This window comes from Malaclemys terrapin, chromosome 5 (assembly GCF_027887155.1).
Source record: "Malaclemys terrapin pileata isolate rMalTer1 chromosome 5, rMalTer1.hap1, whole genome shotgun sequence".
Taxonomy (NCBI): domain Eukaryota; kingdom Metazoa; phylum Chordata; order Testudines; family Emydidae; genus Malaclemys; species Malaclemys terrapin.
The window spans coordinates 80,292,752-80,305,499 of record NC_071509.1 but is presented as its reverse complement, the minus strand read 5'-3'; the positions used below and the strand labels follow the sequence as shown (position 1 = coordinate 80,305,499).

Genomic DNA, 12,748 nt, shown 5'->3' with positions numbered 1-12,748 from the left:
GGTGATGTAATGAAAAAATGCATGAGAAAATTATTTTTGCGGCAGCATTTTTGACAAAATGAAAGGGCTGAGGTGAGGAAGCAAAAAAAAAAACAAAAAACAAAAAAAACAGAGAGGAACTAGCAGGTGAGGCAGGAGATAATTAAAACATGAAAAAGCAATTTATTTCTTGGGACTAAAAGAAGAGAGAATTTTTTTTAGTTACTGTGGTGGAAAAAATTACAAGATTTAGCCACTCCCAAAGGGAAGCATTGACAACTAATTCCAAAATTAGCTTCATATTTCTTTTCCAGCCAAGAATCATAGATCTAATTTGCAGGTTGTGTCACTGGCCAAAATCTAGCATGTTGCATAGGCCAAAATCTAAGCAGTAAAAACTGTATTTGTCTCCACCAGAGATGGCTTTGTTATTATACACACAGACAGCTTAGCTTGAATCTGAGTGGCATTATCCTCAAAATAATGTGAAAATGTGTCACAGATGGATGAAAATAACCTGGATTGATATACTGAATCCCAATGCACTAGAAACTCCAACATATTATTTATATAACTAAACCACTGCAAAAATGCAGTGAAATGACATTAAATGACACTGTCTGATATTTGCTTATTACTTTCCATTATTTGTAATAGCCACTCCAAAGCTTCATGATGCAATTTTTCTCCACCAATATCATGAAGCAGAAATTTAACGTGGCTATGTTTGTCGACTGTCTTCCTTATAGCTCACCACCAGTGGTTATATATTTGGAAACAATGCTAGTTAATTGCAGGTGAAGAGCCAGTAGAGGGAACACTACAGCAGAAACCGTTGTTCTAATGGCTAATAGCTTTATTTATTTTGTACATTGGCGACATTGCTGTATTTTTTATTTTTAAAGAGACATTTGAAATCCAGAACCTGCACATCAGACTAAATAATTTTAAAGTAAGTCAATTTTAGGGCCTGAACACCTTGCTTTCATTTACTTTTGTACTGAACTTTACATTCGCTTGGAGAAAACCATTTACTTATTTCAGAAGTCCAAAGAAAACAGTTTTTTTAGGACAAATGGAGTATTTTGTTCCCTGACAGACACCAAGCCTGGGAGAGTATGTTAGTTGTCTAGAATCAGAATTTTTTTTTACATCTGAGCAGAGATTGCAGTTGTGCATTCTGCAAACCTTTGTTTTTTGAAAGAACAAAAATGTATTTGATATGATTTCAAAATTAGAAGTGAATTCCTAGTTATGAAAAACAAATATGCAGATTCATAGAGTGTAAGGCCAGAAAAGACCATTGTGATCATCATCTAGTCTGACCACCTGCATAACACAGGCTATAGGAATTGCCTGAATTAATTTCTGTTTGAACCAGACTCTATCTTTTAGAAAAAAAAGCAATCATGATTTAAAAATTCCAGTGATGGAGACTCCAGTACAATTGGAAAGTTGTTCCAAAGGTTAATTACCCTCACTCTTAAAAAATTGTCCCTTATTTCTGAATTTGTCTAGCTTCAACTTCCAGACATTTTTATACCTTTTGTCTTCTAGATTTGTCTTCTGTTATCAAAGTTCTTCTTGTAGGTACTTATACACTGTGTCACTTCTTAACCTTTTCTTTGATAATTTGAATAGGTTGAGCTTCTTGAGTCTTTCAATATAAGGAAAGTTTTCCAATCCTTTAATTTTTCTCGTAGTTCTCTTAGCTCTCTCCAATTTTTCAACAATATCCTTGGACTGTGGATACCAGAACTGGACACATTATTCCAGCAGTGGTCATATCAGTGCCAAATACAGAAATAATATCTCTCTACTTCTACTTGATATTGTCCTGCTTACACATCCAGAGATCACATTAGTCCTTTTGGCCTCAATGTCACACTGGTTTGTTATGTTCAGGAATTATCCACGATGACCCCCACAAGTCTTTTCAGTTACTGCTCCCTAGGATAGAGTCCTACATACTGTAATTATGGCCTACATTCTTTGTTCCTAGACGTTTGACTTTATGTTTTGCTGTACTGAAATGCATATAATTTGCTTGCACCCAATTTCTCATGCAATCCAGATGGCTCTGTATCAGTGACCTGCCCTCTTCTTTATTTATGATTTTAGTAATCTTTGTGTCATCTGCAAACATTATCTGTTATTATTTTAAATTTTCTTCCAGGTCACTGACAAAAACGTCAAACAACACAGGGCCAAGATTCAATCCTTGCCGGACCCCACTAGAAACACACTCACTTGATGATGATCCCCCCCTTTATAATTACATATTGAGACCTATCAATTAGCTAGGAAAACTGAAATGATCATACTGGGATCTCAGGGCATCATCCTGCATCCTTTGAAGTGTGGAAGCAGAGAAAGAACTGACAGGAAGGGGATGCATTGCATTGCATCCCCTTCCTGTAAGTTCTTTCTCTGCTTCCACAGAAGTAAGTGGCAAATATCCTATTGATTACAGGGGAGTTAAGATGAGGTTCTTAAACTTTTGAAAGGCATGTCCCTGTTGTTTGTGGTCTGGACTTCCGTAATTTATCTTTGGTGGTTCAGTATGATAGTACTCTTACATTCCTTTTAATAAAGGTTGATCCTATGGTCCTTACTTACGCAAAATACTTCCACTGAAGTCCGGAGGTTCAGGTTCTAAGCTTATGATTTGGATTCTTATAAACATTTCTTAAAGTGGATTTAGAAAGGATGCATGAGAGAACATGACCTTTTTTTTCTTTATTTTAGATCACAATGTTACCCGAATTCTTACTAGAATCTTTTCCTTTTTTTGTGTAAAGAGTACTGAACACGAATCTCAGTCATATTATGTGGGTTTTTTATATAATATTAATTAGTATGGTCTATTCTTACTATGTTAGCATAATTTATTATCAGCCAGTTTTTCTTTTTTTCTCTTGCCTGTCTTGCAACTTTTCACTGAACTAAGGATTTTTATAGAAAAAGAATGGAGAGATGCCTTATTTTATTGTCAGCATAACTAAAAATAGAATGCCTTATTTTATTGTCAGCATAACTTTTTACATCTGTTTGTAACATCTGATGAAATTACCTTCTTGCAGTTTCATTGGACTGCATTGTCCTCTTATTTGAACCGTTTCACCCAAATTGCAGTCAGTGGGCTCACCAGGATGGAGCTGAAAAGAGAATGGGGCCAAATGGCTTTTATATTTTTCTGCAGTTGGCCTCCTAGTGAAATAAAAACAAAAAGAAAAACTGATTATTTTTAATTCTACAATAACACAATCAGACTATTACTACTGACTTGCTATTACACAAGAACCGTGCACACAGTCTATGCTAAACATCCAACATTTTTTTACCTAGTCCTCACTCTTCTACCCTTGCCACTTCTTTGTTTCATTCCTTGTCTTTTAGGCCTTTATTCTACATAGCATACAGGTGGACTGCTCAGCCCCCACAATGAAGATCAAGGCCTTCAACTATAATCTCTTTGGGGCAGACACTGTCTTTTATTATATAAATGTACTGCGCTTAATACAATGGGACCACAACTTGGTTTAGTCCCCTAGTTGTTACTGTGATATAAAAAATAAAAATAACATTTTACTAGATACAGGATAAAACATGTCATCATAAATTATCCTTACAACATTTCTGGCAAAGAAATATATGTGCACATGAATAGATATTTTTTCTACGTATATGTATTGGCCAGTTTAGCTATTTTCCAAACTGTAAAGGCAACGAGTCCACATAATGGATTTATTCTACATTTCATTTTTATCCAAGCACAAAATAGTCTCAGGTTATTTTGCTGTTGTTTGTTTTCTTGTGTATTTTGTAACTCACAAACAGGATTTTTGTTTGCTTGTTTGTTTAAACATAAAATATCATTCTCAAAATAAGATATGAGCCTGAATCCCGTGTCACGGCCGCACGCGCGGTGGCTCCGGGTCCCTTTCGGCTGCAGCACGAGGCGCTTTGGCCAGTGTGCCAACGCCGGCTGCCAGCCGGAAGCCGGCCCGCATGGAGCATGCAGGAGAGCAGCTCTGCTGCAGTTCCCCCTGCCGCCGCCACGCGCCTGCAAGGCTCTGATGTGGGGGAAGGGAGGCCCTGTGCTCCGCCGCAGCTGAACACACCCACCCCCCTCCTTGACCTAGCCACTGACAGGTAAGGGAGACCTTTACCTAGCACAACTGGGGGGCCCGGTTACGCCAGCGAGCCTCCCGCTGCCCCCAGGCGAGCCTGTCGGGAGCCCCCTGCAGCACTGGTGGCCGGCCGGCGGGTAGGTCCGCGGCTGCTTCGTTGCTCTTGCTGCGGCGCTGTCCGCGGTGCGCAAAGGCACCAGCCAGCTGGTTAGCGCTGTCCCGGCGGCAGCGGCCCTGGAGGGACACGAGAAGCAGCCGCAGCAGCAGCGCAGCCCTGATGCTGAGCCGGGCGAGCAGCTCAAGCCGCGCTCTAGGGCCGGAGCAAGGAGAGAAAGTGGGGGTGGGCGCGCGCTCCCGCGCGGTATGCTGCTCGCGCACGCGCGCCAGGTTCTTCCCCGGTCCCCAGCCTGTGAGCTAGCGCGAGGGGGTGCGAGTGTGTGAGTGCATGTGCGTGTGCTGGATGTACTGGGACCACGGCAGCGTTCAAGCAGCCTTCTTACTTCTGGAGTCGGGACAAGGACCAGACCTTGTGCAAACGCTTCTCCCGCTTCCGCCGCTTCGGGGTTATTTTCCTTTCTTTGGGTGGTCTGGTCCCTCGGCCAACACTGCAGAGGATCTAATTCGCTGGCGAGAACGGACGAAGAACGAGGAGGAGAAAAGGGATCGTTTGTGGCTTCGTGGATGCTCTACTTTTCACGGAAATGCACAAGATTATGCATATTTCTGTCTTCCTGGCTCCTGTGTTCTGGGGACTGATTTGGGGGGTATATTCTAACAGCATACAAATAGGTAGGTGTCCCTGCCTGGCAGGATTTTTTTTTCGGATTGAGGTTTAATTTGAAGGGGTTATTTATTCATTCATTCACAGCTGGCATTGCGCTCGCGTATTCATGTCCTGTCAAGCCCTGAATGCTATGTATTATACACACATGGGTGTGTGTGTGTGTGTGATTTTGTATGACGCCCCCTCCTTTCAGAAATGATGGCTATTCCCCGTTTGCCTTAAATCGAAACGAAATCGTGTAGCTGGTCCGATAGCGGTTTGCCGATGCTAGCTATTCTCGTTAAGAGACTCGCATCTCTCTGGCGTGATGCAGAATCAACGGTTCCCGACAAATAACATGCCCCCCCACGACAGCTGACTAGAAGAGCTCCACCGCCCTAGAGCGAGCGTGCATGTAGCTGCCCCTCTCCCTGACAGCGAGATTAAGTGGCTCCCAGCGATGCGATGCCCAAGGGGGGATGCCCCTGTTGCCTGAAGCTTCTCACTTTGCAGCACTGATCGGGTCTCTTGTTCTGTTTTATGTTTGTTTGTTTCCCTGCAGGGGGGTTGTTTCCGAGGGGTGCCGATCAGGAATACAGTGCATTTCGGGTAGGGATGGTTCAGTTTTCCACTTCAGAGTTTAGGCTGACGCCCCACATCGACAACCTGGAGGTAGCCAACAGCTTCGCCGTCACCAATGCTTGTGAGTAACGAATGCTCGTGTCATTCAAATAACCGTGCACAGGGCTGCTCTGGGGGGGGGGGCGTGAAACCGCAGGGACCCCTTTCTCTCGTGTTCGGGGGAGGGAGGGGAGCAGGGACGCGTGCGCAATGGGGATGGGGCGGTGGGAGAGGGTGGTGTACAGGCTGTGCAGTGCTTTGCCCCTTGGGTAGCTGCGGGGCAGGTTGGGGAGAACGCGCCCATCTAATGCGCTCCTCTGGCGATGACTTTGGGGCTCAAAGGGCGCCTCCCACGCGGATGGCACACACTGCTTTACAGATGGTCCAGGTTTAAAATGGTTCCTTTTCGGCTCTTTCCATACATTACATAAGCCTGGCTTACTGCACATGGCGTGGGACCATATGCTAGCTTTCCCCGTCCGGCTGGACAGTCAGGCTCAGCAAATTAAACGCTCCATGCTTAGCTAGGAGCTGTTGAGCTGAGATCCATTTAACTCTCCAATTAATCATTTAAACTTAACTGGGAGAGCCTGCTGCCCACGAAAGCTGTGCAGTGCTAGCTCCGTTGCGCGGCGGTCCTGGCTTCCGCCTTGGTGTGGTACAGCGGTGCTCTGGCAAATAAAGCAGGATGTGCCAGGCGATCGGGAGCGGGGGAAGCCAAACGCGAGTGTATCCGCTCGAGTCTGAGCATCAATAGCTAAATGAGACACGGATCAGCCATTTTACTGTTTGCAATTCTCCATATTACATCAAGCTCCCCCTTCCTTCCATTACCCCAATAATTCAAGCCTCCCTGAGGAACCCCCCGCAGGGGGGCAATTTAACAAAGAGACCAGCAAAGATATCGGATTTTCGGGAGGAAATGCACATTAAGAAGGCGCCCGCTCACTCCCTGTATTTAATCATTGCCACCTCGAGGGTTGTACTATTGGAAAACGGATGCTTTCTTCCGACACAGACTCTGGGGTTTTCTTATAATCTACTGTATTATAATTTCATAGGGCCAGAACAGCTGCCATCCCTTCCCATCCTCAGGATTTCCTGTTTGTTTCCCCGTGTTCAGTTGTTTTGCAGTGGGCTCAGACAATAAGTAAAATGCCAGGGTCACGCGGAAAAATACCACAGTAAAACCAGCACTGAAAAGCCCCTAGGAACATCGTCGGTTGCAAACCATATCACCTTATCCGAAATGGTTGATTGAACGATTAACAATTTTGACTGAGCATGTAGACGCGAGAGGCATGATTATCCCCCCGTTTTAAAATCACTCAGGCAGAGACTGTTGTTTTTCGTCTCCTTGATAAAATTAAGATACATCAAGAACACATCATAAATCTGCCTGGGTGTATAATAAATACATCCTTTGAGTGGGGTATATCAAAATAGCTGGAGTCAGGGTTTTAGTCTTATTTCGATGAAAAGGGAGAGCCATTCCTCGAGTAGGGTTCTTTGCAGTTACGTATGCTATAGAATCATTTGCAAATTTTAGCTAGTGGTGTATGTGTATACACACCGATTCCGATGGGATAATTTTGCGCCCATATTTCGCATTGTTTCAGTGTCGGTGGATTGTTTAAACCTGTGCAGTATCTTGAATGAGAAAGGCGCTTTTAAGTTCTGGGGAATGAATTATGAACGTTCAGTTTGGCCTGTGAGATTCCCTGATTGTATAGTGGCGGCGCAACACATTTAAAAAAAAAAAAGGGGGGGGGGGAGGGAGGACGTCCATTTAGGCGCCTGCCTAACGAGAAAAATCATCTCAGACCCAGCCGATTAGAGCTGCAATTTGTCATTCTAACTTTAAGGGAAAACCGTGCGATACAGAGTAGAAAACCCAAACAACCGTTTAAAATGACAATTGTAACAAATCCAGGAGCCCTAAAAAGGCACACCTGTCCAGGTGGAGCATTAAAAGCTGTATTTTGTGCCCCATGCTCCGAAAGGCTTCTTACATAGTCTCCAGCTTTCAGTCTTGCTCTCCTACCACATCTTTTTGCAGTGAAAATGAGCCCACTGCAGAGACACCGTTTACAAGGACAAACAGGCAACACACATTGATACTAGCTTAGGAAAATGACTGTTCCTTATTGTACACTACGAAGAGAGCATTGCACGGCCACACTGAAGTTTCCCTTAATTCTGGGTGTAGGCTGCACACTCAGAGTCTCTCATTTTTAAATATGTCCTTAAAAAGTGGGAATGAAAGAAGAAGGTACCTTTTTAAAGAAAAACCTTGCTGTTATCTTTGAATAAGGGTATTAATGGCTGGGAAAAACACAGATTTCCTCTAACAGCCAGCTAGTTTCATAATTTTATTGCATTAGTTATTTACTATAATGTGAGAGAACTGCTCAATTTATTTAATTGTCGATTTCTCAGCTCGTCAAATATCATGGGAGACTCCAGGGACTTAATACTATTTCTGGGTAATATTTTCAAGACATTTTGTTACAAATTAGTCAACTGAACTAGATGTTCCTTAAAATCCTAGTTCTCACAAAATTCAAGGTCAGCCTGAATGATTGTTCTGTGTTTTCTTGCTTTTCCACTCCCAAGTCAATGAACTCTTGACTGTGATTTAGTTAAAGCAGCACCAGTGATTTTCCTGCTGCTAACAATCTCTAACGGCAAACATGGCTGCTTTTAAATTTCTTCCAGAAAGTGGAGGAATCATGCTTTCCTTAATAAACCACATTGGATGTTTGTGCCTGACTCGTTCTTGATCTTAAATATCTTCCTCCAGATAACTCCTACAATATTTATCGGACCTTGGGGGGGCCTAATGAAAGGCACTGACGTCATTAAAGAGCTGAGATAGGCTTTCAGTAGGTTGATGATATGTGGGCTCTCCTTTTTCTTTCTGTGTGTGGCCAAATCCCAAACTTCCATTTTCAAGCAACTTGAAGATCGGTGTCCAGGATAACAACCTTGGTCCATGACAAGCTAATGTGAGTAAAGTAAGAGCAGGTAGTATCTCTCAAATCTATCATAAGTGACCGTTTAGTGCAGGCATCCTGTTGGTTCTGGATTGAATCAAGGGACACATACTACAAATAATTAGAAATAGTACTTCTTCGATTACCATCCAAGAAAGGTTTGTGATTAGCCAACAGAGGATACTGGAGACCAGTATTTGCTGAGACAGATAAAAATTAGCAGTTCATTTAGAACTGGAGTCAAGTGTCACAGGGGTAGCCGTGTTAGACTGGATCTGAAAAAAGCAACAGAGAGTCCTTGTGGCACCTTTAAGACTAACAGCTGTATTGGAGCATAAGCTTTTGTGGGTGAATAGGTGTCTGACGAAGTGGGTATTCACCCACAAAAGCTTATGCTCCAATACAGCTGTTAGTCTTAAAGGTGCTTCAGGACTCTCTGTTGCTTTTTAGAACTGGAGATATTGAACATTTCAAAATTAGCTTTTTTTCCCCCATTTCCACTACCGCATCCTATGAAATTCGTTCTTGTTTGAGTTTTGAGATTCTGTATCTGGTTCTGTCTCAGGCTGCTTTATCTACAAAGCATATTACAGGTGAAATAAAATTGAGATTGAAAACTGCTACTGTATCTTTACCCAGGCATTTTACGGTAGTCAATTCATCAACCTTGCTTAGCAGAGGTGCTCTTCTTCTAGTTTAGCCCATGCCCCTTAACCAAAGTTCAGTAAGCTAAATGGACAATCATCATAGTCAGGAGAAACTGTGACTGTTCAAAGTAGTCATGGCAGTGACTGAATAAAACAAAATGCTATTCTGACCGCTAGAAACTCTACACAGTACTTGTAAAAATGGAGTTCTGTACCTTTAAGAGTAGGTTCACAGACCGAAGACAAAAATGTCAAAAATAGATTAAGCACCCAGCAGATGGCAGACTAGTTCCAACAACAGGCAGTCAGCCTTTCCAACTCCCCTCCTACCAAATGAAATTGTTGAGAGAATAGGAAGTCTTACTCAGCGTTGGATGTTGATTTTCAATGTATGTAAATCATTCTTTTGAAACAGAGACACATTTCAAAAGTTAGCACGCACGCAGACACATCAACACCCAATAATGGACCCTAAGCAAAGGACCTCCCAAAATAACTAAAGGAAACCCAGGACGCAGGGTGCTCAACAAGTGTTTTTAGTTAAAGATCATATGTATTATTGAAAACATTTAATTGCACTTAAATACTGAGTCTATACACGGAACGAGTGGCTTTTACATAAAGCAGTACTGTTTAAAGTATTACGTTCCCATATGCACAGACAAAGGAAGGAGGTATGCGCGGTTGACAGTTGTCAAAACAGGCAGCAAACAATATGGTGAGTGAGTCCTTCTGATCTGTAGATAATGACCAAAAGACAGATCTGTTGTGAGGGAGGCTCTGCTTTGGGTAGCACAGGTTGCAGTACGTTGTGTAGCACAGACCGCAAGCTGTCGTTTGGGGGGGGGGGGGGGGAGTTAATTTTGGTCTTTAGCAAATACTTGAGGGCAAATCTTCAGCAGCTGGTGTCAATTGAGTAGCACCATTTCTTTCATGCAGGAGGTGAGGCTCTGGTTCGTGGTTTTCATTGAAGGGCTGTACAGCCCTTACATGGATGAGACAAGCGTGAGTGGTGCTCTGGAGCAAGAGTACAATCTCTCCCCAAGGGGGAAGCGGGCTAGAAGCAGCAGATTTCGATGCGCATAGGTGTTTCTAATGACGTAAATCAGGGAAAGAAGTCAAGCGGAAAGGAAAGTTACAAGGTCACTACCATGCACCACAAACTGGTGTTTGGGAGCTTTTGGTGTTTAATAGTTTATAGCGTAAAACTTGAGGTTATCCAGAAAAATGAACTATTAGTCCTTTAGCACAGTATAATTAAACCCAACGCAACTGATGAAATCCCTCATCATCTACAATATAAGGAATAGATTCTGTTGTGTAATTACATCAAAACAGAAAACAGCTGAGGTGATGAACCTTGACAATCTTCCTGTTAACCCTTCAAAACTAAACAGTACCAATTATTTTGTGAACACAGATTTTTTTTTCACCCTAAAAAGAGATTTGAGTCCCTTCAAGAGAAATTTCCTCAGGGTAATGCAAAAGCTCAATAACAGTAACAAGTTATTCATAAAGTAGCCGTGGCACAGAGGTAATATATGTACGCTCTTGGAAGTTTAATCTTGCTGGCTCCAGGGGGGTTGAGCATTTCCATTTTAAATCAAATCTTACAGCTCTGCAGGGATCACTGCACCATGACATTATGACAACGAGTTGCTGATTCATGCATAAATCTCAGATCCTCTCATTATATCCTCAACCAGCAGCTTTGAAGGAGAGAGGTATTCATGGCATTTGGTTTTCTAGCTATTTTGTACTATAATGCTACAGATGGAATTCTTAAGAGAATAGCATTTAGAACATCACCAGTAAAAACATTTCATAAATAAATAAATAAACAGAGACTATTCCAGGAAAGCCAGGAGAGATGTATCTGTGTTTATGTGGAGTAAATATGCTCTGGACCAAAAGCAAATATATTGCACAATAATGATTTGGTTTTGGTTTTAAGGAGAAGAGAAAATGGTTCAATAGTTATGCTTAAGTTTGTTTATATTTCTCCTGTTAGTTCTTTTTCATTTCTTTCCCCTTACAAATCTCTACACAGGAAAGCTATGGAACTTCCTTATAGTTAGAACTGACAAGTGCCAAACTGTACCTACCATAAAAATGATGTAAAAATATCTGTGGATGGTATGCTATATGAACTGTCATAATTTTCACACTCCCAAATAACCCTCTTCCTCCCCACATCTTCTCACTTAAAATCAAGAGCTTTAGCAGCCTTTAAAGTACTTTCTTGCTGCTGGTGGTCTTACAAAATCAAACCCAGGACACTTGTTCCTTGTGATAGTTCCCTCCCTGCTGTGCCTGTTTGCTTCTTGCTGATATTTAAATTTACATACACAGATCCATGAACCAGAAGTTGGGGAGTTAAAACATAAGTGACATTTTTGGTTTGACAGCTTGATTTTCCAGATTTTCATTGCATGTTTGCATTTATTGCACAAATCTTGTCTGTGTCTTAAATATACATCCTATTTATATTTCTGAAGATAGTTTTATTTTAATTAAGTATCAAATGAGTTAGGTTTAACTGCTAATCATGAGATACACATCAATTAAATCTTTACTAGTCTCTAAATATTTGATGAATGAATTATTATTTTACTTGTCATTAAATAACTACTGAAATTAATTTTAGTTCCTTATACTTAGTAATATATTTGTGTGAATTACTACTATAATAACTAATTTACATTGACTTTATGAACTGTGAGTAGTCCTTTTAAAGTTAAACATGTGCACAAATCTTTGCATGATCTGGACCTACTGCATGAACTGGGGACTGATCTAAAGCTGTTGAAGAAAATTATAGTCTTACTACTGATGTCAATAGAGTGGATCAGATTTCTGATTAAAGATACATTAGAGAATTAAGAGGTGTGTAACTGCTACAATTCTACTTGCACAGTTGATAATTCTTGAGGGAAAATGTTTTTTATTAATTCCAGATTATTAACGAAATTGTAGGTATGCTATCATTGTTATGTCAATGTGTATACAAGCAGTATACTTAATTTAATTATCAATAACTTTCTTCTAGAACAGGAGTGGGCAAACTTTTTGGCTTGAGGGCCACATTGGGGTTTCAAAACGGTATGGAGGGCTGGGTAGGGAAGGCTGTGTCTCCCCAAACAGCCTGGCCCCTGACCCCTCCCACTTCCCAACCGCTGACTGCCCCCCTCAGAATCCAAGATCCATCCAATGCCCCCTGCTCCTTGTTCCCTAACCGCCCCGGGACCCCACCCCCTATCCAACTCCCCCGGCTCCCAGTCCCCTGACAGCTCTGACCCTATCCATACCCCTGCCCCCTGACAGGCCCCCCAGAACTCCTGCCCCTTATCCAACCCCCCAGCCCTCTTACCATGCCGCTCAGAGCAGCATGTCTGGCAGCCACGCCACCTGGCTGGTGCCAGACACGCTGCTGCGCTGCTCAGCAGGAGAGCGCAACCCCACTGCCCAGAGTGCTGCCCGTGCAGCGGCGTAGCTGCGGGGTAGGGAGGACAGTGGGGGAGGGGTGCTAGCATCCCTGGCTGGGAGCTCAAGGGCCAGGCAGGACAGTCCCGCGGGCCGGTAGTTTGCCCACCTCTGTTCTAGAACATG

General features: G+C 42.5%; 1 protein-coding gene across 6 annotated transcripts in view; it reads left to right on the top strand.

Annotated features, from left to right (window-relative positions):
- Positions 1-4,587: 4,587 nt before the first annotated feature.
- Positions 4,588-12,748, top strand: part of GRIA2 (glutamate ionotropic receptor AMPA type subunit 2) — a 128,369-nt gene continuing 120,208 nt past the window's right edge. For 4 of the 6 annotated variants that reach the window (XM_054029317.1, XM_054029321.1, XM_054029319.1 and 1 more), the window contains exons 1-2: positions 4,792-4,901; positions 5,438-5,578. In XM_054029317.1, coding sequence (XP_053885292.1) covers positions 4,814-4,901; positions 5,438-5,578 — 229 coding nt within the window. In that variant the 5' untranslated portion in view covers positions 4,792-4,813. Of the gene's footprint in view, positions 4,902-5,437; positions 5,579-12,748 lie in introns of all 6 variants that reach the window. The other 2 variants (XM_054029318.1, XM_054029316.1) reach the window with 2 other exon arrangements.